General features: G+C 45.2%; 1 protein-coding gene and 1 non-coding gene across 2 annotated transcripts; one reads left to right on the top strand and one right to left on the bottom strand.

The window, feature by feature from the left end:
* The first annotated feature begins 217 nt into the window (after window positions 1-217).
* Window positions 218-16,098, top strand: LOC122912132 (zinc finger protein 543-like). The gene is made up of 4 exons (XM_044257497.1): window positions 218-597; window positions 2,916-3,042; window positions 7,408-7,503; window positions 13,515-16,098. The coding sequence occupies exons 1-4, from the start codon at window positions 565-567 to the stop codon at window positions 15,380-15,382; spliced, it is 2,124 nt and encodes a 707-aa protein (XP_044113432.1). The 5' UTR covers window positions 218-564; the 3' UTR covers window positions 15,383-16,098.
* Window positions 10,504-10,641, bottom strand: LOC122914874. Its single transcript, XR_006385938.1, has one exon. It is a non-coding gene; the product is annotated as a small nucleolar RNA SNORA8 (small nucleolar RNA).
* Window positions 16,099-23,069: the final 6,971 nt, after the last annotated feature.

The following is a 23,069-nucleotide window of genomic DNA, read 5'->3' as shown; positions in this document are numbered from 1 at the left end:
TCTGAGGCGACTCTTCCGGAGAAGACACGCTCGGAAACTGCCCCACCGCGACTGTAAGCAAAGGAAAAAACCACATTACCCAGAAGGCTGTGCTCCGCGTGTCGCGCGGGCACTGGACCAATGACTGCCCAGGACAGGGGCATTTCCTGCGGCTCGCTCCGGCGGGGCGGGGCTCCCGGTCCCATGAGGAGGACGTCATCCGCCTGCGCGGGGCTGGTCTTACCCGGGCTGTGGGGCTTTGAACAGTGACTTGGAAAGGCAGGGCACCTTTCCGAGGCCAGAGCGGAGACGGTGGTGTGGACCGTAGGTCCGTCCTCGTGTCTTTGTATGAGCCTGACACCCGTCCCTCGTCCTCCGTAACGGGGTGTCACGTGAGCGCCTGCGGGGCGCGGGGCTCTCTCTCTGCGGCCCCGGCGCGACGCTGAGGGCCTGGGGCGCGTTTCACACTGGGGAAACTGAGGCTCGGAGTGCGACAGTCAGTCGAGGTCACCCCGCTCTGGGCAGCGAAAAGGTGGCAGCCCCTCGGCCGCTGCCCCACGGGCCCTGCTCTGTGCACAGGGTCCCATGATGGCGGCTGCGTGGACGGACCCCATGTGGGTGAGTGGACGATGCTCTTAGCATTGCTGCCCCTCCGCTGCGGCGGCTCCTGGGCGCCTGCAGGCCAAGGATGCCCTTCGGTTTCATTTCTCTTTGTCGTTTGTTGACAGCAAATGGCTGGCGTGTCCCTTGATCCGTAGTGCTGCATCTGTAGCGGATCTCGGGCGGTGCTCAGTCTGGGCACGAAGGAGGAGAAGTGCTGGCTCCCTGGCTTACTAATCCCGCCCGCTGCCATGACCTGCAGGGGCCTACCCGTGCCCCCGCCGACCTCCTCTGGCCTTTCGGGCTGTACCAGCCTGACCATGCTAGGTTCTCCTTCACCACCAGCCTTTGTCCCTGCACTGGCCTTTGCCTGGGATACTCCCCCTGTGACGTTTCAGGGCCTCCCTCTCACATCCTCTGGCCTCTGCTCAGATGTCACTTGCTTGGAGAGAACGTTCATAGCAGTTCAGCCGAAATGGGCCCTTCCCTGCTTGCCATCATCTGGCATTGTTGCGTAGGGAGCCTGGCAAAATTAAACAAGTGTGGTGGTTGAATTTGTCTAGGATGTGGTGGGAGCAAAGTGAGACCAGTAACAGGAGAAGCGCGATAGCTGACCTCCACTTGTTCTTGCTGTGGGCTGACAGTCATAACCTATCACCTCACTTAATCCTCGGCTCCTCTGAGTTGAGTTGTATTGTTCTCTCTCTTTTGCACAAGAACACCTTGAGGCTCAGAGGTTTAGTGCCCCAACTCACTGCAGCTCTTAAGTAGCAGAAACAACCAGTGTATTGAGCACCCCAGCCTGCATTTTTACTCTTTTCTCTACAAAAAGCAGACAGGGATACCTGGAGGTGACACCTGAAGTCAACTTTGTAAGCCAACCAGGCTTCCGTACAGGCCTTGGGCATGACTTGGGGATATGGCATTTTAGCAAGTGGAAATATGTGGACAAAAAGGGTAGATCAGTTGTTCAAGGTGTTGCCAGAGTACCGGTGTGATTTCCATGGCCCCTCTATCTCCGTCTGCTGAGACATAACCATAACCCTGGGAGGGCCAGACTGTGGGTCATATGCTGGATGTTCCATCATACTCCATCATAGGCTACATACATCCATCAAAGGCTCTTCTCATGGCCAAAGCCCACATTGTCCTCAGTAACTTCTATTTTCTGGGCCTGAAGTATTTTCTCCTCAGCAATATGTGCTGTTGAGACTCAGGTGGTTGGGGTGGGGGGTTTAAGTTCCTTCATAGTTGCCAAAGCCAGAGGGTGAGGGGAAGACCCATGTAGGAAAAAGAAACAGTGACTCACTGTGGATTCTCCTTGGTAGTCTCTGAGGAGCAGAAGGCAGTGGGACCCTATCCAGGCCCTGCCACTTCCCAAGCAGGTGCCACCACCTCAGGTGATCGTGGGTGAGGTGGGTGACGATGAGCTGCTCCTCTGCCCGTGTCTGCAGAATTATGTTCAATGATGGCTGAAATGAATGTGGCTGGGAAATTTTTTTGAAGTTCCTCACATCTTCATTGACTCCTTTACTAATGGAGGAGTGTCAGGATTATGCCATTAGACCCTAGACCGGAGGGACCAGAGGGACCTCAGTTCAGAGCCTGCCTCTCCTCATACCACATGTGAACTGTGGATGAACTGCTGAAGCCCCCTGGACCTCAGGGCCCTGTCTGGCAGGAACGTGGTAATGATACTGACTTCACAGGCTGTGGCTAGTCACCCCAGTGTTTCCTTTACAAAGATTTTTTCTTTAATTCTCATACTCTTACTGCTGGGTGAGAATTACTGTATTGATCCAGAAATTGAGGCTCAGAGAAATGACGTGAGGCTCCTAAGTTCACATGCAGGCAAGTGTTGATTCTAAGACGTGGGATTCAAACCTCAGGATTATGGCTTCAGAGCTGGGGACGTTCACATTAGAGGACAGGAAGCGCATCGGCATGAGTCAGGCGCGCAGTGAAGATCGGTGAGTCTGGGCTGCTCTTGGTGTAATTGTTATTGGTGCTGTTTTCATTATCTTTGTTACTCTCTCCCATTCCTGTGGGGTCTTAAAGCCCTTACCATTCCGTGCCTCACGGTCCACGTGGGAAGGTCCTGACCTCATGCCGTTCTCCACTGGCTCCCATGCAGGAGGCGCTGTCTCTCATGCTGCTGTAATCAGGGCAAAACAACATCTCTGCTCCCTTGAGTCCCGCACAGAGCTCAGCCCTCAGGGGGTGTTTGGTCACTCTGTTCCCTTTCCGTCGAGAGAAATGGGCTGTGATTCCCATCAGCAGTCCCAGCAGCCCCAGCAGCCCCAAGACCAACACACTGCCTCTGTTTGACTTTTCAGATGACTGTGACCTTCGATGATGTGGCCGTGACTTTTACTCGGGAGGAGTGGGGGCAGCTGGACCCGGCCCAGAGGACCCTGTACCAGGAAGTGATGTTGGAGACGTGTGGGCTCCTGGTCTCTCTGGGTAAGGCCTCCCTAACTCTGTGGTGTGGGAGACCTGTCACCTCCTTCACTCTGCTCTCTGGCTCCAGGCCTGGCTGCTTGGAAAGGTCTCTAGAGCCCTCCTGTCTTCTCCATTTCAGTCATTTTCTAGACTCCTCTCTTCCTGCCTGCTCTCCTGCGTCTCAGGGAGGGTTAAGCAAGAAACATAGTTTACTTTTGGTCACAGCCAAAGGAGAAAGGTGCGTTGGGAGGAAATGGGGTTGTCTCACAAAGCCTAAAGGCAGGAATTCCATCTGGGCCCCTTGAGGGACTGATACAGGAACTTAGAGAAACACAATTAATCCCTGCTTTGGGGGCTTTTGTCCTGGCTTCTCTCTGTGGGTCTGCTTGTGTCTTTGTCTTTTTACGGTGACTTTTTTCTGCCACGGCTATTTTGCAGCAGGAAGTGGCTGCCCAGTCCTTGCCATGTGAGGCCCCTTGTTCCTTTCTCTACTCCTTTTTATATGCCGATACTGTTTCTTTTCACTCCGTTAATTCTCCCAACATGCCATCCTTGGCAAATAAGGAAAATAGGGCCACGGCAGCAAGTCCCTCATAAAGCTTAATCTCTTCACTTTAAAAGACGCATCTTCATTGTGAAAAGCTCTCCTCTGCGTTTTTTGGTTTCTTTTGTGAAATGTTGGCTGGAATAGATGATATTTTATATTTATGCATGTGTCTCTCTTTGACTAAATTACCGTGTGCAAATTTTTTGTTCTTGGTGGTTCATGAAATGGCATCTAGCATCACTAAGTCTGCCTCTCCCCCTGACCCCCCTTTCTTGAGGATTGACTTCTCCTGCTCACATCCCCCTCCCCCTCTCACTGCTTTAGCCTTCTTGGACTCAGGTTGCTGTTCCCACAGGAGTGTTTACTGTTTCCTTTTTACTCTAGTGCATAGGAGACCAGGGTCTTTTGTTTCTCCATATACACTTGAGAATCAGTTTGTTAATATCCACAAAATGACTTGCTGGGGTTTTGACTGGTATTGCATTAACTCTATAGATCAAATTTGGAGGAACTGATCTTGGCAATATTGATCTTGGCAATATTGAGTCTTCCTATCCATGAACGTGAAATATTCCGTTTATTCTTTGATTTTGTTAAGTGAAGTTTTGTAGCTTTCCTCATATAGATTCTATATATATTTTGTTAGATTTATACCTAAGTATTTCATTTGGAGAGTACTAATGTAAATGGTATTTAATTTAATTTATATTTTTAAGATTTTATTTATCTGACGCAGAGAGAGAGAGACAGTGAGAGAAGGTGGACATGCAGGGGGAGTGGAAGAGGGAGAAGCAGGCTCCCAGCTGAGCATTGAGCTCAATGCAGGGCTCAATCCCAGGACCCTGGGATCATGACCTGAGCTGAAGGCAGATGCTTAACCATTTGAGCCATCCAGGCATACCCTCTGTTCTATTTCTGATATTAGTAATTTGCGTCTTTTCTTATTTTTTCTTTGTTAGCCTGGCTAGAAGGTTATCAATTTTATTGATCTTTTTAGAGAGACAAATTTTGGTTTTGTTTATTTTTTTTCTATTTTCTGCTTTCAATTTCAATGATTCCTGCTCTAATTCTAATTTTTTTGTAGTGTTTATTTTGCATTTAATTTATTCTTCTAGTTACCTAAGGTGGAAATTTATATAACTAATTTCAGGTCTTTCTTTTAAAAAAATATGTATCCTATTATAAATTTCCTGCGAAGCATTGCTTTGCTCCATCCCACAAATTTCGCTAGGTTTTATTTTTGGTTTTTTAGTTAGTTTGTTTAAAGATTATTTATTTATTCATTTTTAGTAACCTGTACACCCAGTGTGGGACTCAAACTCGTGACCCCAGGATTAAGAGTCACATGCTCTTCCAACTGAGCTAGACAGGTGCCCCATATTTTTGTTTCCATTTAGTTCAAAATATTTTTTACTTTCTTGAGATTGCTTCTTAGACCCGTATGTTATTTAAAAGTGTGTTGTTTAATCTTTACCATTTGGTGATTTTCCAACTATATTTCTGTTATTAATTTCTAGTTAATTACTCTATGGTCTGAGGGCAGATATTTTATGGTTTCTATTCCTTTTTTTTCCTTTCTCTCAATCATTAATGTTTAATTTCAAATCATGGGTTCGCTCATTTCTATTTAAGCTTTGTTTTTTGCCTCCTGATATTTTCCCTTTTTTTAATGATTTCTGTTCTTTTTAAAATTTATTAAAGTGTGTTTTTATGGCCCAGAATATAATCTATCATGGGAATGTTCCATGTGAGTTTGAGAAGAACGTGTATCTGTTTTTGGATGTAGTCTGCAGATGTCAGTTATAGCCAGTTAATTGATAGTATTGTTGAGTTCACCTATGTCATTACTAGCTTTCTGCCTTTCGGATCTGTACATTGCTCCTAGAGGAATAGTGTGATCTCCAACTTTGATGGTGGATTCATCTATTTCTTCTTGCCATTCTATCAATTTTTGCCTCGTGTAGTTTGACAATGTGTTGCCAGACACATATGGATTAAGGACCTTTCTGTCTTCTTTGCAAATTAACCTATTTATCATTATGTAATGCCTTCTTTATCCCTGGTTACTTTCCTTGCTTTGAAGTCTTTTCTGTCTGAAATTAACATAGATATGCTTGCTTTCTTTTGATTAGCATTAGCATATTTTATTAACATATTAGTGTATTTTTCTACATTCATTTATTTTCAACATGTTTGTGTCTTTATATTTACAGTGGGTTTTTGGTTTTTTTTTAAGATTTTATTTATTTATTTGTCAGAGAGAGAGAGCAAGAGCGAGCACAGGCAGACAGAGTGGCAGGCAGAGTCAGAGGGAGAAGCAGGCTCCCTGAGGAGCAAGGAGCCCGATGTGGGCCTCTATCCCAAGACGCTGGGATCGTGACCTGAGCCGAAGGCAGTTGCTTAACCAACTGAGCCACCCAGGCGTCCCTATAGTGGGTTTCTTATAGACAATCTATAGTTGGGTTTTGTTTTGTTTTTGTCTTTATTTTTAAGATTTATTCATTTATTGGGGTGGCTGGCTGGCTCAGTTGTTAAGCGTCTGCCTTCAACTCAGGTCATGATCCCAGGGTCCTGAGATCAAGCCCCTCATTGGACTCCCTGCTCTTTGGGAAGTCTCCTTCTCCCACTCCCGCTCCCCCTGTTTCTGTTGTCTCTCTCTCTCTGTCAAATATATAAAATTAAAAAAAAAAAGGGCGCCTGGGTGGCTCAGTGGGTTGGGCCTCTGCCTTCAGCTCGGGTCATGATCTCGGGGTCCTGGGATCGAGTCCCGCATCGGGCTCTCTGCTCGGCGGGGAGCCTGCTTCCTCCTCTCTCTCTCTCTGCCTGCCTCTCTGCCTACTTGTGATCTCTCTCTGTCAAATAAATAAATTTTAAAAAATTAAAAAAAAAAAAGAGAGAGAAAGATTTATTCATTTATTTTAGAGAGAGGGAAAACACTAGTGGGAAGGGCAGAGGGAGAGGGAGAGAGAACTTCAAGCAGAGTCTGCACTGAGCGCATGGAACCTGACACGGGCCTCAGTCTCATGACCCTGAGATCATGACCTGAGCTGAAACCAACAGTCAGACACTTAACTGTGCCACCCAGGTACTCCCGGGTCTTGTTTTTTGATCCACTCTGACAATCTGTGTCTTATAATGGAGAATTTAGAACAACATTGATGTTCTAAGTGATGTTGATGTAATGGGATTAATATTTACCATGTTTGTCACTGTTTCCTATTTATTGTCCTTGTTCCTGTTTTTGTCTTCCAGTCTTCCTGTCTGGAATAAACCCTTCTCTTTACTCAGAGTACCCAGCCCCTCTGCCTACCTCAGACTGTCGATAATCAGGGATGCCATTTGTGAAACGGTGGAAACCAGGGTTTTTTAACTTACCAGGTGGGGTGCCATCACTTGGGGAGTGTTTACAATCTGATGGCTAGACTTCACCCCAGAGGTTTTGTGTAAATTAGTCCATGGTGGCATTCAGGCTCACCAGGTATGGCTGAGGCACAGGGAGGCCGAGGCCCCTGACTGGGTTAATTAGGAAGCGCCTTCAGGAGATAGGTCCAAACAGTGCTGGGATTCTACAGGCTGGAGATTAAAGGGATTTGGTGCTGTCGCTGGAGCCAGCACTGATGTCTGCAGTCTTTGGGGCACCATAATGATGTTTTTGTTGTTGTTGTTGTTGTTGTTTTCATAATGATGTTTTATGCATTGGTTTCCAGGTCATATTTTGTTTGGATGGATGCGAGCAGCTTCATTATGAGGCTTCTCTAAATTCTGAAGTCCCCATCTAGATTGAGGGTTTCTTTCCTCTCACCACAATTTCCACAACTTTTTTCTGTCTCTTTGAACAGGCTGTCCTTTGCCCAAACCAGAGCTGATCTATGCCTTGGATAACAGCCCAGAGTTACGGACATCGAAGAGAGGCCTCTCCCCTAACTCCTGCCCAGGTGGGTGCCAGTAGCGGACCCGGTCAGGATCACAGCAGCTTGCAGACAGCACAGTAATTACTGCCTCTGGAATATGTGAAGATTTATTGTTGTGGCCTCTCTAGAGGCTTAGGATCCATGAGCCTTTTAACCTGTGGTCCTTCTGCCCACCCTGTCCAGCCCTATCACAATCCCCAGTGCTCCTGTGGAGGTGTGGGGCCTGCTAGGTTATAAGTTCGGGCTCTCAGCCCTAGTTGCTTGGGACCCACAGCAGCCTTGTGGCCCTGGGGAGAGTGCATGGTCTCATGCACTTATGCATAAGCTCAGCCAGTGTAAATAGAGCCGCTCTAACAGGCATAGTCCAGAATCTTGGTGGCTCAGCACATGAAAGTCTTTTTCTCACCAGCGACCGTGGAGTCAGCGTGGAGCTGTGTGCCACGCAGTTATTCAGGGATTCAGGGGAAACGGGAGAAGAAAGGAAGGTGTCATACCCATCTCCAGTCACACTGTTTCTCCTCACATTCCACCAACAAGACATCTGGCCCCACTTAAGCACCTGGGGCTGGAAAATGAGGCTGAGCTGTGTGTCCAAGGAGAGAACAAATGGTTCGGTGGGTGTAGTCTGCTGCGCTCAGTCTCTTCCTGAGTCAGTGGGTTGTCTGAGGACGCACCAGATTGTGTGTGAAACTGGCTCACGCTGGCCCTGACCCACGGTGAGCGAATGGCTCAGCAAAAGTGAGCTGTTGGTGTTATTCACGTCGTAATATTAACCCTCATTAGTAATGATAGTAACTCAGACTTCCTTCTGCATCACCAGGAAGCAAGCTCTACCCTGTATTCCACCCTTTCTCGCCTTCTCCATCCACCCATCCTCCTGGTGCCAGTCAGACACTCAGACACTCCCTTGCTCCAAGTCCTTGCACCCCTCCTGTCTGCTTAACCTTCCAGCTAATGTTCAGCTTCTGTTTTGCAGACCTGGGTTGCTAAGGCCCTGGGGGCATCTGGTGTGGTGACTGGCGCCTCTGCAGAGCCCAGAGCTCTCGCCTCTGGTGGTCCCTTGGGCTTTCATCCCGAGTATGTGTCTGTTTGGCCCCTTGGAAGGTGTTCCAAGTCTTTACCCTCGTCACCAGTCTCACATCTGTGAGTGTGGAAAAGACAGTTCGCGCCCAACATGCCTAAGAGGGAGCTCGGGATTCTGATTCTACTGCTCCTCCCGCCTCCCATGCATGTCAGAAGGCCGACTGCGACTTCAGATAACTCCTCAGCACCTCACTGCCACCAGCCCATACGGTCACACATCCTGTCCATTACCCATGAATGGCTCCCCTCCCCCCTCCTCCCTGAGACCCATTCTGACACTCCCGCGTCCAGGTTTTCAACTTTTGCCTGGGTGAGAGCTGGTCTCCCTGCATCTCTTGTGCGCCTTTCATCTACCCCGCCTTCCCCACTGGTTCCCCCAGCCACGGATGGCTTGTTCCAGACCTTCACCACACCCCTCAGCCACTGATGTCTTCGCATATTTTCATGTCGAAAATAGTCTTTGTTCTTGCGTTGCTTGATCGCCAACCGTTACACATTGATCTGACTCTCTCCTGTGTGTGACTTCCCTTCCCACCCTCCCAGAGGAGGCCTTGGCCCCGACCATGGCAAAGGACCACACGAGAGGCCAGAGCACACCTCGTCAGGGAATTGGCTTCTTCGCTGCTTTTCTGCTTCTTCTGTAACTTTACCTGTTCTCTGCTCAGCAGAAAAATACACTTGGTTGTGTCACAGAAAACGAAAGTAAATGAAAAAGGCCTATAACTCTCCAGTGTCTTCACACTGGTATCAACTCTTTCCCTGCATAACCCATCTTCTTGGAAAAGTTGTCTCTTTTTTTTTTTTTTAAGATTTTATTTATTTATTTACTTTTAGATTTTATTTATTTATTTTCCAGAAAGAGAGAGAACAAGCAGGAAGATTGGCAGGCAGAGGGAGAAACAGGCTCCTCTCTGAACGAGGAACCCAATGTGGGACTCGATCCCAGGACCTTGGGATCATGACCTGAGCCAAAGGCAGGCATTCAACTGACTGAGCCACCCAGGTGTCCCAAGATTTTATTTATTTATTTGAGAGAGAGAGAAAGAGCACAGGCAGGAGGAAAGGGAGAAGCAAACTCCCCACTGAACAAGGATCCTGACATAGAGCCCGATCCTGGGACTCCAGGATTGTGACCTGAGCCAAAGGCAGACGCTTAACAACTGAGCCACCCAGGAGCCCCAAGTTGCCTCATTCTTGCAAGAGATGTCTACACTTATGGTCTCTTCTTTTTTTTTTTTTTTTTTTTTTTTTTTATTTAAAGCCAATAAATTTTTATTTAAGGAGTTTTTACATGTGATTCCTTCCACTGCCAGTCACTGCTCATCACCATAGTTCCTCCAAAGTTAGAATCATAATCTTCAAAACAGCCCTTTTAAAAAGAACTTGGTCAATCCACAGCTGTCACTGTCACTCCTATATAATAGGAACATAAAGTAAGGTTCCATTTCCAGAGATGATCTTTTTTTTTTTTTTTAAGATTTTATTTATTATTTGTCAGAGACAGAGGGAGAGAAAGCGAGCGAGCACAGGCAGACAAAGAGGCAGGCAGAGGCAGAGGGAGAAGCAGGCTCCCTGCCGAGCAAGGAGCCCGATGTGGGACTCAATCCCAGGACCCTGGGATCATGACCTGAGCCCGAAGGCAGCTGCTTAACCAACTGAGCCACCCAGGCATCCCATTTTCCAGAGATGATCATGTAAACTGAAGCCAGCCTCCCTCAGAGTTCTTTCAGCTGGGTTTCTTGCATCTCCATTTGAATACGGACATACTTTAAGAACTCCCCACCTGTAATCTTTGGGATCCAATGTCTTTACTTCAGGGCCCTATTTAGGGTCTGAGTGTGGATCTGCCTGGTTCTCAATTTCAAACACCCTAGAAAAGGAGAAGCACTACTTCCTCTTGAAAATTATCTCAAGCTGAGCAGTATGAAAAACCGTTAAGAATACTGTTTCAATAAAAATACCAGGTTTGACATGCACAAAGCCAAGAAAACCAACGATGCCAGATACTGAGTTTCTATTGCACTGTCCTTTGAACACCCAGCAGGAATGAGCTGCTGAGGGCAGATACCATGCAGTGTGATTATGGTCTCTTCTTGTGCAAAAATCTTAAGAGGTCCACTTGATGAATCATCGTGTGTGTATAAACTCATATCCACAACCTGTGTTAATATATAGTGTCTACCGTGGTCTGTGGCTTTGCTTTCTGCAGATTCAGTTACTTGCGGTCATTTACGGTCCAGAAGCAGAGGATTGTTCTTCTGATGTGTCATTAGAAGGCCACCAGTAGCCTAATGCTGTGTCACATGCCTGTGTTATTCACCTCACTTCATCTCTTTGTATAGGCATTTTATCATCTCACAGCATCACAAGAAGGGAGAGTGCCATATAATAAAATATTTTGAGTGAGAGACCATGTTCGTGTAATTTTTATTAAAGTATTTGTTTTAATTGTTCTATTTTATTATTACTTACTTTTGCTAATCTCTTATGTGCCAAATTTATAAATTAAACTTTATTATAAATGTGTATTTATACATTTTATATATATATATATATATATATTTAAAAAAATAGTATATATAGGGTTGGTCCTACGCACAAATTCAGGGATCCACGGGGGTCTTGAAACAAATTCCCCGCAGATAAAGGAACTACTGTACAACATTTCCAGCACCTCGTCAGGGTCTCATGCCTTCAGTAGCCCCTTCTGCTAGGTAATCCCCTTTGAGACCATTAGCATGAATTTGTGTTGACTTGGAACCCCACTGCATGGTGTCTTTGTGTCCGTCTCCTCTTGACCTTCATTACATCTATGAGAATCTTTTCATATGGTTGTGTACAGTCGGAGTTTGTTCACTCTCAGTCTAGTGTGACATCTCATTGTGTGAAAAACTGCCAGTCGTTCACCCATTCCCCTCTTGGCGGGCATTCCTCTTGTTTTCAACTTAATGCTGCTGAGAATATTCTTGTTAGGTGTCTTGGTGTAGATAAGCACTAATTTCTGTTAGGAACAGATACCAGTATGTTTCTAGTTCAGGTTGGCTTTATTGGAAAATGCCAGGCAGTTCTGGAGAGGCCGAACCCTTTCACGTTCCCACCATTCACCTGTGAAAGTGGTGACATCGTTCTCTTTGTGCTTTGAGGCCCTGTGAGGGGGTTCCTCTGTACCACAGCACTAAAAATGTTCCTTATACGGTCACTGCTTTGCTCCTAATTTTCAAATACAGCAGCAGCCATAGTGATGATGGGTAATGGCCCACAATTTCCTGAACGATCCCCCAGTGGCTGGCAGTGTGCTGACCACTTTACAGGCATTTTCTCATTTAACCTTCAGGACAGTCTGTGAGGCAGAAACTGAGAGATGCTCAGTTTTTCAGACGAGGGATTTGAGATGGGAACAGCTAAGTAATTTGTCCAATATCAGCTCACTTGGTACAGGCAGGATTTGCACCAAGCGTTCAGCCAACGCTCTGAACCTCTGTGCTTGTGAATTCATAATTCAGCAGGCTTCTAGATTGTGTCATGAGCATCTGATCCTCCTGCGGTCTCCCCCGCTAATCTCTCAGGACCTCCCTTCTCTTCTTTTGGTGACTTTAATGTTGGCTCGGCAGGCATCTCATGGACCACTGTTTCTACTCTTCAGTACTCTTCCGGGTCAGTTCACGCATTCTAACACTGCCAGTTTATATGCTCGCTATTAGGTCCCAGATGCATATTATTTGACTAACCCATAATAAAAATTTAGAGCTGACGTGTAGCCATGTTTTGCGCAGTATCTGTTATCCTACTGAATGTGGTTCATATATGAACATGGCAAATGCAGGATTTCACTTCATCCTCACAGAGTCCTACAGCACAGTCTTTATTTCTGGCTTTACTTTTTAGGAGACAAAGGGAGAGCTTACGAAATGTGAGTGCCTTGCCAAGTGCTACGGAGCTCATACTGAGTTTTTGTGGGACTTGGGCCTAGGGTTTCTGTGGTTGGAGACCATGATCTTAACCATAACACTGCTGTGACCTCTAATCCTTGCTTCATGGACCTCAGGTACAAATTTTGATTTGTACCAAGCCAAACCTTGGCTTATAACACATCGTCATCACTGATTCACGAATGACCGTGATTAATTGATGTATTATTTAAGTTGTCTGCTCATTCATTTCTTTTTGAAAATAATACAGTTAACATCACAGACAAGAATGAGTACAGTGCTCATACCAACAGTCTGGTCAGCGTGGACTGCTGTAACGAGAATGCCACAGACTGGAGGATGAAACAATATTTATTTCCCATGGTTCTGGAGGCCAGAAGTTTAAGGTCTGGTGTCTGGTGAGGGCCCTCTTCCTGGTTTGCAGAGAAGAGTCTCCTCTTCTGTTCTCACGTGGCGCTGAGAAGACGCAAAAGCTCTTGTGTTTCTGCTTGTGAGGATACCAGTCCCGTGTCAGGGGCTGCACTCTTACCAGCCCCATCCTCTGGTGCCCTGCAGGTTCCCTGAGTCTTGGAAGACTCAGCCTTTGTTCATTCCATCAGCTAAGGCTGATAGGGCTTTCCTGTTTTCTCTAAATGGCAATTTCTCACATTCCCTGTCTGGAAACCCTCACCGGCCTCTTCCCAGCCACCGTGGAGGCTGCGTTGGGTTCCCTTCTGCTGGCCTCTTGGAGCATCTGGAGCATTCTTGCTTTGCGCAAACCCAGCACACACTGTGTCATTACTCTGTGTTCTTGTCCCTAGTTGCCAGACACTCTGTCCCCCAACTCTTCTCCCCCTCTGGGTTTCTGCTCAAAGATTTTAAGAACTCAAGGTCTGAAAAGAAATTGCAAACTGGATTTTAGAGATTTGAAAACATAGCAGGCACAGAGCCATTGTTTTCATCTTTATTCCCACTGACATGGCAATTTTGTTTTTCTGTGTTGCCATCTCTAATAAGCCTGTCTGTATATTGTATTCCCTTCAGGTGACACCACAAAACCCGAGACCCCAGAGCTTTCCCTTTCTCACCTTGCCTTGTCTGAGGAAGTCTCGCCACAGGAACAAAAGGCTCAGCAGGCTCTGGGGGGCTCCCAGATGGGGCAAGACAAGAGTCAGGATTGGCCATCGGAAATGCTGGAAGGCCAGTTGAAACCAGGGATAGACCCCCAAACGGAGAAGTTCCCTGGGAACATGAAGCCTAAACATGATGGTTTAGGGACAGATGATGGTCTACACTCAAGGACTGTACAGCAGCTGATCCCTGCAGGACATGTTCTCCGCAGTTATGACTCCCAGGAACTACTGAAAGATTCCTTGATTCACGAAGAGAAATGTCCCTATCAGTGTGAGGAACGACAGAAAGTGTTTACCAAGAATTGCTTTCTTGTTCGACATGAGCAGATTTCCACTGGAGCAAAGCCCTATGAATGCACCGAGTGTGGGAAAACTTTCAGCAAGAGCACACACCTCCTGCAGCACCGCATGATCCACACAGGGGAGCGGCCCTACGAGTGCGCAGAGTGCAGGAAGGCCTTCAACCGCAGGTCACACCTCACGAGGCACCAGCGGATTCACACTGGAGAGAAGCCTTATAAGTGCAGTGAATGTGGGAAGGCCTTCACCCACTGCTCCAATCTAGTCTTGCATAACAGGAGCCACACTGGAGAAAAGCCCTTTGTGTGCAAAGAATGTGGGAAAGCCTTCCGTGATAAGACAGGTTTCCTCCGGCACCACATCATCCACACAGGAGAGAAGCCCTTTGAGTGCATGGAGTGCGGGAAGGCCTTCAACCGCCGGTCCCACCTCACATGGCACCAGCAGATTCACACCGGAGTGAGACCTTTTGAATGCAATGACTGCGGGAAAGCCTTTTGCGACAGCACGGACCTCGTTCAGCACTATGTCATCCACACAGGAGAGAAGCCGTACAAGTGCCTCGAGTGTGAGAAGGCCTTCTACCGCCGGTCACACCTCAAGCAGCACCAGCAGAGTCACATTGGGGAGAAGCCCTACGTGTGCGGTGAGTGCGGAAAGGCCTTCACCCACTGCTCTACTTTCATCTTGCACAAAAGGGCCCACACTGGAGAAAAACCCTACGAGTGCAAGGAATGTGGGAAAGCCTTTAGCAATCGATCAGACCTCATCCGACACTTCAGCATCCACACGGAGGAGAAACCCTACGAGTGCACGGAGTGCGGGAAGGCCTTCAACCGCCGGTCATACCTCACGAGACACCAGCGGATTCACAGTGGAGAGAAGCCCTATGAATGCGTGGAGTGCGGTAAAGCCTTTTGCCAGAAGGCAAACCTCATTCGACATGCTGTCATCCACACTGGGGAGAAGCCCTATGAGTGCAACGAGTGTGGAAAGGCCTTTACGTACTGCTACACTTTTATCTTGCACAAAAGGGCTCACATTGGAGAAAAACCTTTTGAGTGTAAAGAATGTGGGAAAGCCTTCAGCACTAAGAAAGACCTCATTCGACACATCAGCATCCACGCTGGAGAGAAGCCCTATGAGTGCACGGAGTGCGGGAAGGCCTTCAACCGCCGGTCAGGGCTCACGAGGCACCAACGGATTCACAAAGGAGAGAAGCCCTACGAATGCCTGGAGTGTGGGAAATCCTTCTGCTGGAGCACCAGTCTCATCCGACACTCCGTTATCCATACCGGAGAGAAGCCCTATGAGTGCAGTGAGTGTGGAAAAGCCTTCAGTCGCAGCTCGTCCCTCACTCAGCATCAGAGGATTCATACTGGGAGAAACCCTGTCTGTGTAACCAAAGTGGGAAGACCCTTCATGAGCGGGCAGTCCTGGTCAACCTCCAAGAGCTCCTGTTGGGGAAAGACTTCTTGAATGTAACCACTGAGGAAACTTCTTACTCAGAATCTGATCGTTCATACCAAAGAGAATCCCCTCAGTTTCCTTCCTGATGAGAAACCCTCTGTTGCAGGACATCATTTTTCATCTGAGGAGTCAGACAGGAAACTTACCCCATCTGGAGCCTTATCCTGCATCTGCGAATTCATCCAGGAGTGTGGTCAGTCATTCTCATGCACTTAACATAACCATCAGCCACATCTTTCTCTTCAGTTTACACTGAAAAATTATCTCAGGGATATTTAAACAAAGGAGGAAAAGACATAAAAGAGAAAGAAATGCAAGCCTTGCTTCTTTCAGACTTCTGTTATAAGCCTGTGGCAGTGTTTTTCCTTATCTCATTTGGGAAAGGGGAGGATGTTGTTTCAGAGTTCACAGAGCCTTGTCCCCTCTTTTTTATGTATGTTTCCACTGCTGTCCATTGTCAGGACAGTTGGACATTTAACGTGTGCCTAAAAACACTTATTGAAATCCTTTGTTCTGCAGCTTTGTCTCTACCCTTGAGTAGCATAAGTCTTAATGAGAAATATAAAGGCTTGATTTATGAAATGTTATATTGTAGGAGATAAAAATGTACATATGAATGGGCCCACTGTACAACACTCTTAAGACTTTGATTTAAGGGGTGCCTGGGTGGCTCAGTGGGTTAAAGCCTTTGCCTTTGGCTCAGGTCATGATCCCAGGGTCCTGGGATCGAGCCCCACATCAGGCTCTCTCCTCCATGGGGGGCCTGCTTCCTCCTCTCTCTCTTTCTGCCTGCCTCTCTGTCTACTTGTGATCTCTGTCTGTCAAATAAATAAATAAAATCATTTGAAAAAAAGATTTTGATTTAAAAAAAGACACATAAAATTTTTTTCATGTGTATTTAACAACCCACTACTTGTACTTGCTCTTGATCTACTTGTTTATTGTTTTTTGTTTGGGTGATGAAGACGGCAGTGTAGCTATGTGACCTTCCCTGGTGAACCTGAATTCTTCCCTCTGCGGTTCCTAAGCTTCTCCAGTCCTCCTCAGAGAGACTCTTCTCAAGTCCACATCAGTTGTTTTCTAGGGATTGAATTAGAGCCAAAACAAAATAAAACTTGTAGCTAAATTAGCTTAAAAAAAAAAAAAAAAACATACAAACAAACAAACTCAGAAAAGCACAGAGAAGGAATCTCATTTTTACTCTTAAAAAAGATTGTGTGGGGACGCCTGGATGGCTCAGTTGGTTAAGCAGCTGCCTTCGGCTCAGGTCATGATCCTAGAGTCCTGGGATCGAGTCCCACATCGGGCTCCTTGCTCGGCAGGGAGCCTGCTTCTCCCTCTGCCTCTACCTGCCTCTCTGTCTGCCTGTGCTCGCTCGCTTTCTCTCCCTCTGTCTCTGACAAATAAATAAATAAAATCTTTAAAAAAAAAAAAAGATTGTGTGAAGATTTGCTACTGAGGAAATTGACTAGAATTTTAACTGACAAAACTAGTATGTGCACATGCAGTTATCTGTAGAGTTTCACAGTTGTTACTATGGCCTTAGTCCTGGTATATACTAAGTCAGGGTCTTTTGGAATTCCTTTGGTATTTTTTGTTGTTTTTTTTTGTTTATTTATTTATTTTTTGAGCTACATATGATACTATTATCTCTCATTAAGAAATATGCTGTGGAGGGGTGCCTGGGTGGCTCAGTGGTTGAAGCCTCGGCCTTCAGCTCGGGTCATGATCTCAGGGTCCTGGGATCGAGTCCCGCATCGGGCTCTCTGCTCAGCAGGGGGCCTGCTTCCCTGCTCTCACTGCCTGCCTCTCTGCCTACTTGTGATCTCTCTCTGTTTGTCTAATAAATAAGTGAAATCTTAAAAAAAAAAAAAGAAAGAAAGAAATATGCTGTGGGAAAAAAAAAAAAAAAGAAATATGCTGTGGATGGGGCTCCTGAGTGGCTCAGCTGGTTACATGGCTGCCTTCAGCTCAGGTCATGACCTCAGCGTCGTGGGATTGAGCCCGGCATCAGGCTCCTTGCTCAGCAGGGAGCCTGCTTCTCCCTCTCCCTCTGCCTGCTGCTCTGCCTACTTGTGTTCTCTCTCCCTCTAACAAATAAATAAATTCTTTTTTAAAAAAAAGAAATATGCTGTGGAGAAAGATGTAAAAATAACCATGCATTCACACTGAACGCTCCTCAGGGCCCTTTCAGTCACCACGCGTGTACTTTTGTATTGTCATCATAGGCCAAGCCATTTTTGTTACATTGATTCATGGCATTATTATGAAGGAACCTCTTAATCCTTTTTATGTCATGTGTAAGAAGTCTTAAGCAAGCTCTCTGTCCTGAATTTTTCTCTCAGAAGTTTTCTAGTTTTAACTTTTACATTTAAATCTCTGATGCATGTTGAGTTCATGTTTGTATTACCATGTGAGGTTTAGGTTGAGTTTCTTTCTTGTATTTGTGCCTAAGGATGTTCAGTTGGGCAGCACCATTAGTTGAAAAGTAGACTACCATATTATGTCTCCATTGAACATTTACTTCTTAGAAGTCAGTTGGGCATGTCTATGTTGATCTGTTTCTGAGTTCTCTACATTATCCCATTGATGTGCATGTCTAAACCTCTGCCAGCACTTCAATTTCTTACTGTAGCTTTCAGTAAATCTTAAAATTGGGTAAAGTGATGACTTCCCTATATTTTAAAAATTGATTTAGCTTTCCATATTAATTTTTCCTTTGGCTTTCTATATACACGTTATCATTATTTTCTTTATTTATAAAACATCTTGATGGAATTTTGATAGACATCACATTAGTCTATGGATCATTTTGGTGAGATTTGGCATCTTTATTATGTTGACTCTTTCAGTCCATTAACATCATAAGTCTCTTCATTTATTTAGATCTTTTTGTATTTCGTTAGTGTTTTATAATTTTCCACTGATCATTTTTGGTTAGATTTTTATCTAAGTACTTTTTGGGGGCATCTTTATGTATCATACTGAGTTTTAATGTCAGTTTGCACATTAATGTTACTGTTACAGAGAAATAATGGTTAGGGTTTTTTTTGTTTTTGGGGTTTTTTTAATATTTTGTTTATTTATTCGACAGAGACAGAGATCACAAGTAGGCAGAGAGGCAGGCAGAGAGAGAGGAGGAAGCAGGGAGCCCGATGCGGGGCTTGATCCCAGGACCCTGGGATCATGACCTGAGCTGAAGGCAGATGCTTTAACCCACTGGGCCACCCAGGTGCCCCTCTACTCTTTATTAATCTTAGATTTTTGTCAATTTTATTGACTATTTCAAAGAACTAGCTTTTTATATTATTGATTTTTTCTATTTCTATTCTCAATTTATTCTCTGGTTTTTGTTATTTCTTTTACCCTCAGGTTTTATTTAGCAGTGTGTAGTTTCTTGAGATCATAAATTAGCTTATTAACCTGGGTTTTTTCTTTTTCTTTGCTAATGAAAGAAGCATTTGGTTCATGACTTTCCCTCTCTGCAGTGTTGAAGTTCCATCCCACAAACTCTTCATTTGTTTTAAATTCATTTTCATTCAGTTTAAATATGTCTTAATTCCATTTGAGACTCCCTCTCTGACCCATGGATTATTTAGAAAGGTGCTCCTTGATTTCTAAGTTTTTGGAATATTTTGTTATTTTTCTGTTATTTTTAGTTTCACATGTGGTCTGAGTACATGCTCTATGTGATTTTAAAATGTTTATATTTGTTGAGGTTTGTTTTATGATCCACAAACAGGTGAGCTATAAGCAACGTTCTTGAATGTTTCATGGGTACTTGAAGAAAATATGTATTCTCCTGTTGCTGGATGGAATGTTCTATAAATTTCAGAGTCTGCTGGTTATTGGTGTTATTCAGATTTTCTGTATCTTTACTGATTTTGTTCCTAGTGTTCCTTGTTCACTCCTGAACAAGGAGTGTCAAGATCCTCAACTAGAATTGTGGAATTGTCTCTTTCTATTCTGCTTACCTTTTGCTTTGTGTGTTTGAATGTTTTCCTGTTTGCTGCACATACACTTACGATGCTGTATCTTTTTGGTGTATTGACCCTTTATCATGTAACTAATATCCCTTTTTGTCCCTGTTAATTTTCATGGCTCTGAAGTATACTTTATCTGATATCGATAAAGCCACTGCTGGATTTTTATTGCTATTTATATGGTTCATCTTCGTCCATCCCTTTTATTTTAACCTACCTATATTGTTATATTTGAGGTAATTTTTTGTGGTTAGCATATAGAAGCTTCCCCTCCTACCATTTGACAGTGTGTCTTTTAATTGCTGTATTAGACCATTTATATTTGAAGTAGTTATTGACATGTTTGGAGTAAATAATGTCATTTTTCTTCTTTGATTTTTCATTTTTCTTCTTTCTTTTTTCTTAAAGACTTTATTTATTTATTTGACAGAGATCACAAGTAGGCAGAGAGACAGGCGAGGTGGGGGGAGCAGGCTCCCTGCCGAGCAGAGACCCTGATGCGGGGCTCAATCCCAGGACCCTGAGATCATGACCTGAGCTGAAGGCAGAGGCTTAACCCACTGAGCCACCCAGGCACCCCTAATTTTTCCTCTTTCTTGTTCCTGTTTTTCTGTTTTGGTTTTTGTAAGGGTGGGGAAGGGGGTTTCCTTGCCTTCTTTTTGGACCTTGGACATTTTTTAGGAATCAGTTTTGATTCATGTATAGGGTTTTGGGGGTATATTTTTTCCTTTCTTTATCTTTTTTTTTTTTAAAGATTTTATTTATTTATTTGACAGAGAGAGATTACAAGTAGGCAGAGAGGCAGGCAGAGAGAGAGAGAGGAGGAAGCAGGCTCCCTGCAGAGCAGAGAGCCCGATGCGGGACTCAATCCCAGGACCCTGAGATCATGACCTGAGCCGAAGGCAGCGGCTTAACCCACTGAGCCACCCAGGCGCCCTTTCTTTATCTTTTTAAGTGGCTACTCTAAGTATTAAAATGTACATGTGCAATTTATCACAGTCTCCTGTCTACAGTATTTTAGCAACTTAAGTGCATTGTAGAAACCTTACTTCTGTTAGCTCCCTTTACGCTCTATTCTTTTCGTACAGTGGTCTTGGGTGTTTACTCTTCATATGTTGAAGACCATGTAAAATGATGTTATTACCTTCTTCAGTCGTCAAACATTTTTAGAAGTCTATGAGAAGAAGAGTAGTCAATTTACTTCTGTTTCTTAACCCTTTTCATTGAAATTTCAAGTCTCTTTTTGCTCTTATTTCTTTTCTGTTGGAGAACTTGCTGTAGCCATTCTTTCAGGGTAGATTTGGTGACAAATGTTCTTTGTTTACTTTCATCTGACAATGGCTTTATTTCCTTATCTTTTTTTATAAAAAAAGATTTTATTTATTTATTTGACAGAGATCACAAGCAGGCAGAGAGAGAGAAGGAAGCAGGCTCCCCGCTGAGCAGAGAGCCCGATGCAGGGCTCTGTCCCAGGACCCTGAGATCATGACCGGAGCCAAAGGCAGAGGCTTAACCCACTGAGCCACTCAGGTGCCCCTGAAGGAAATTTTGATGTGATATAGGGTTCATGGTTGGCAGTTCTCTCCTAGTACTTGCAAAATGTTACGTTACTTCCTTCAGGCCTCTGTGTTTTCAGGTGAGAAATCTGCCATTTAAACCATTGTTCCCCTACAGATAATAATGTCCTTTCCCTCTAGCTGCTTTTTAAATGTTTGTCTTTTTTTTTTTAAGATTTTATTCATCCATTTGACAGACAGAGATCACAAGTAGGCAGAGAGGCAGGCAGAGAGAGAGGAGGAAGCAGGCTTTGCAGAGCAGAGAGCCCGACACAGGGCTCGATCCAGGACCCTGGGATCATGACCTGAGCCGAAGGCACAGGCTTTAATCCACTGAGCCACCAGGTGCCCCTAAATGTTTATCTTTAGTTTTCAGAAATTTGATTATTCTGTGTCCTGGTGTAGAATTTTTTGGTTTATCCTGCTTGGGATGTTGTTTAGGTTTTTGAAACTGTAGGCATATCCTTTTAGCCGGTCAATTTGGGGATATTTTCAACCTTTATTTCTTCCAGTATTTTTTTAAAAAATTTTTAATATATATTTTTTAAGATTTTATTTATTTATAAATAAATTTATTTATAAATAAATATAAATAAATAACAGAGAGAGTGAGCCCAAGTAGGGGGAGCAGCAGGGAGAGGGAGAAACACGGGGCGGATCTCAGGACCCTGGGATAATGACCTAAGCCAAAGGCAGATGCTTAACAACTGAGCCACCCAGGCGCCTCTCTTCCGGTATGATTTTTAGATCCACCCGTTCTCCTTCCTTTCTGGAACTTGAATAACATGTTAAATCTTTCTTTTTTTTTTAATTGTCCCATGGGTCCTAAGGCTCTGTTCTTTTCACATTTTTTCCCCTAGTCTGTTTTATATCTGTTCCGGTTGAGTAATTTCTATCAACCTGCTTTGCAGAGGGGTCAGGGAGTGGAGTGCAGACTGCCCTCATTCTTCTGGGTGGGGTTGGAAGATTAGCTCCTCCCCTGGGCCATCACCACACTATACCACAGGTGAAAGCGGAATACCGCCTTCCGTCACCTCCTACTGCCTTAATACTAGGTGAGGGTGTGCATTTAGCTCTCCCACCTGTACAAAGGGAAGGAGCATGTGGAGTTTTATATCATGTTGTCCAAATGTGGGGCAGAAGGGGGAGGTCGGATTGAAAGTGGGCCACAAACATCGAAAGTGGAATCAGACTCTTGTCCTTTTGGTTCAGGGGTTGAATAGGAAAAACCCCGGCCTTGCTACAGGTCGAGCACCTTGCTCATTGCAGGGTAGGCTGCAAATGTGCTGATGATACATCACATCTCATGTAGAGTGCCCCTGAAGGGCACTGGTGTGGAGAAATCCTCTCTGTGGCCAGATCCCAGACAAGTACAATTGGGCATCACTTTTGTATTAGGAGAGGTGGCCTGATGTCGGGACGTATGTGTACTTGTGTGGCAAATGGCGAGTCCAGTTGTTCAGAAGCACCGAAGAATCAAGACTGGCAGATCAGTGATAAGTTTGTATGGAACAGGAGCATGCTGTTACTAGAGGGAGTGCAAAGTGAGTGGATTTATGTGTCCCCCATTAGTGCCTCCAGGCACCCACTGCAGAGAAGAAGGGAGGGAAGCAGAGTAGTCGAGGCTAGCCAGGCTCAGTCTTTGGCTTTCCCAGTCTTTGCACTCCAGAGCTATAGGTAATGTTGGCTTCAGTAGTAGAAGTGGAGGTGTTAGGTGAGCCCCACAGCATGGCATGCCTCTTCCCCCAACTGAAATAGCCACTGCCCTTACTGAATGTCTAACGGGCCGGTTCCAAAGACCAACACTATGATCACGATACCATACATTCTGTAAGAGACCAACTGCCACGTGGTGGCGGATTGTTTATACCAGATCTGTTCTCTTCTGGAGGGGGAAATGACTCATCCTTACTGGAACTGATGCTATCTCCAGGTATGGTATTAACTTCCCTGCCAAGAGGGCCTCTGCAGACACCATTACAACAGTGTGTGACTACTTGACCTGCCAACACTAGCTGGCCACTACACAGAAGATGCCATCTTCTGTAGATGAATGGATTGAGGTCGTGCAAGGTAGTTTCTGTAGCCAGCGCTGTTGATATCCCACGCTCTGTACTACCCACTTTACCACACGTCTTATCAGAGGGTCCCCAGCAG

Source organism: Neovison vison, chromosome 7 (genome assembly GCF_020171115.1).
Source record: "Neovison vison isolate M4711 chromosome 7, ASM_NN_V1, whole genome shotgun sequence".
Taxonomy (NCBI): Eukaryota; Metazoa; Chordata; class Mammalia; order Carnivora; family Mustelidae; genus Neogale; species Neogale vison.
This window is presented reverse-complemented; position numbering and strand designations above follow the sequence as displayed.

Excerpts from the sequence above, each read along its gene's own strand:
- LOC122912132 (XM_044257497.1), top strand. The coding sequence starts at position 565 with ATGATGGCGGCTGCGTGGACGGACCCCATGTGG. Across the intron at positions 598-2,915 it reads CGTGGACGGACCCCATGTGG|ATGACTGTGACCTTCGATGA; the intron begins GTGAGTGGACGA and ends TTGACTTTTCAG. Across the intron at positions 3,043-7,407 it reads TGGGCTCCTGGTCTCTCTGG|GCTGTCCTTTGCCCAAACCA; the intron begins GTAAGGCCTCCC and ends CTCTTTGAACAG.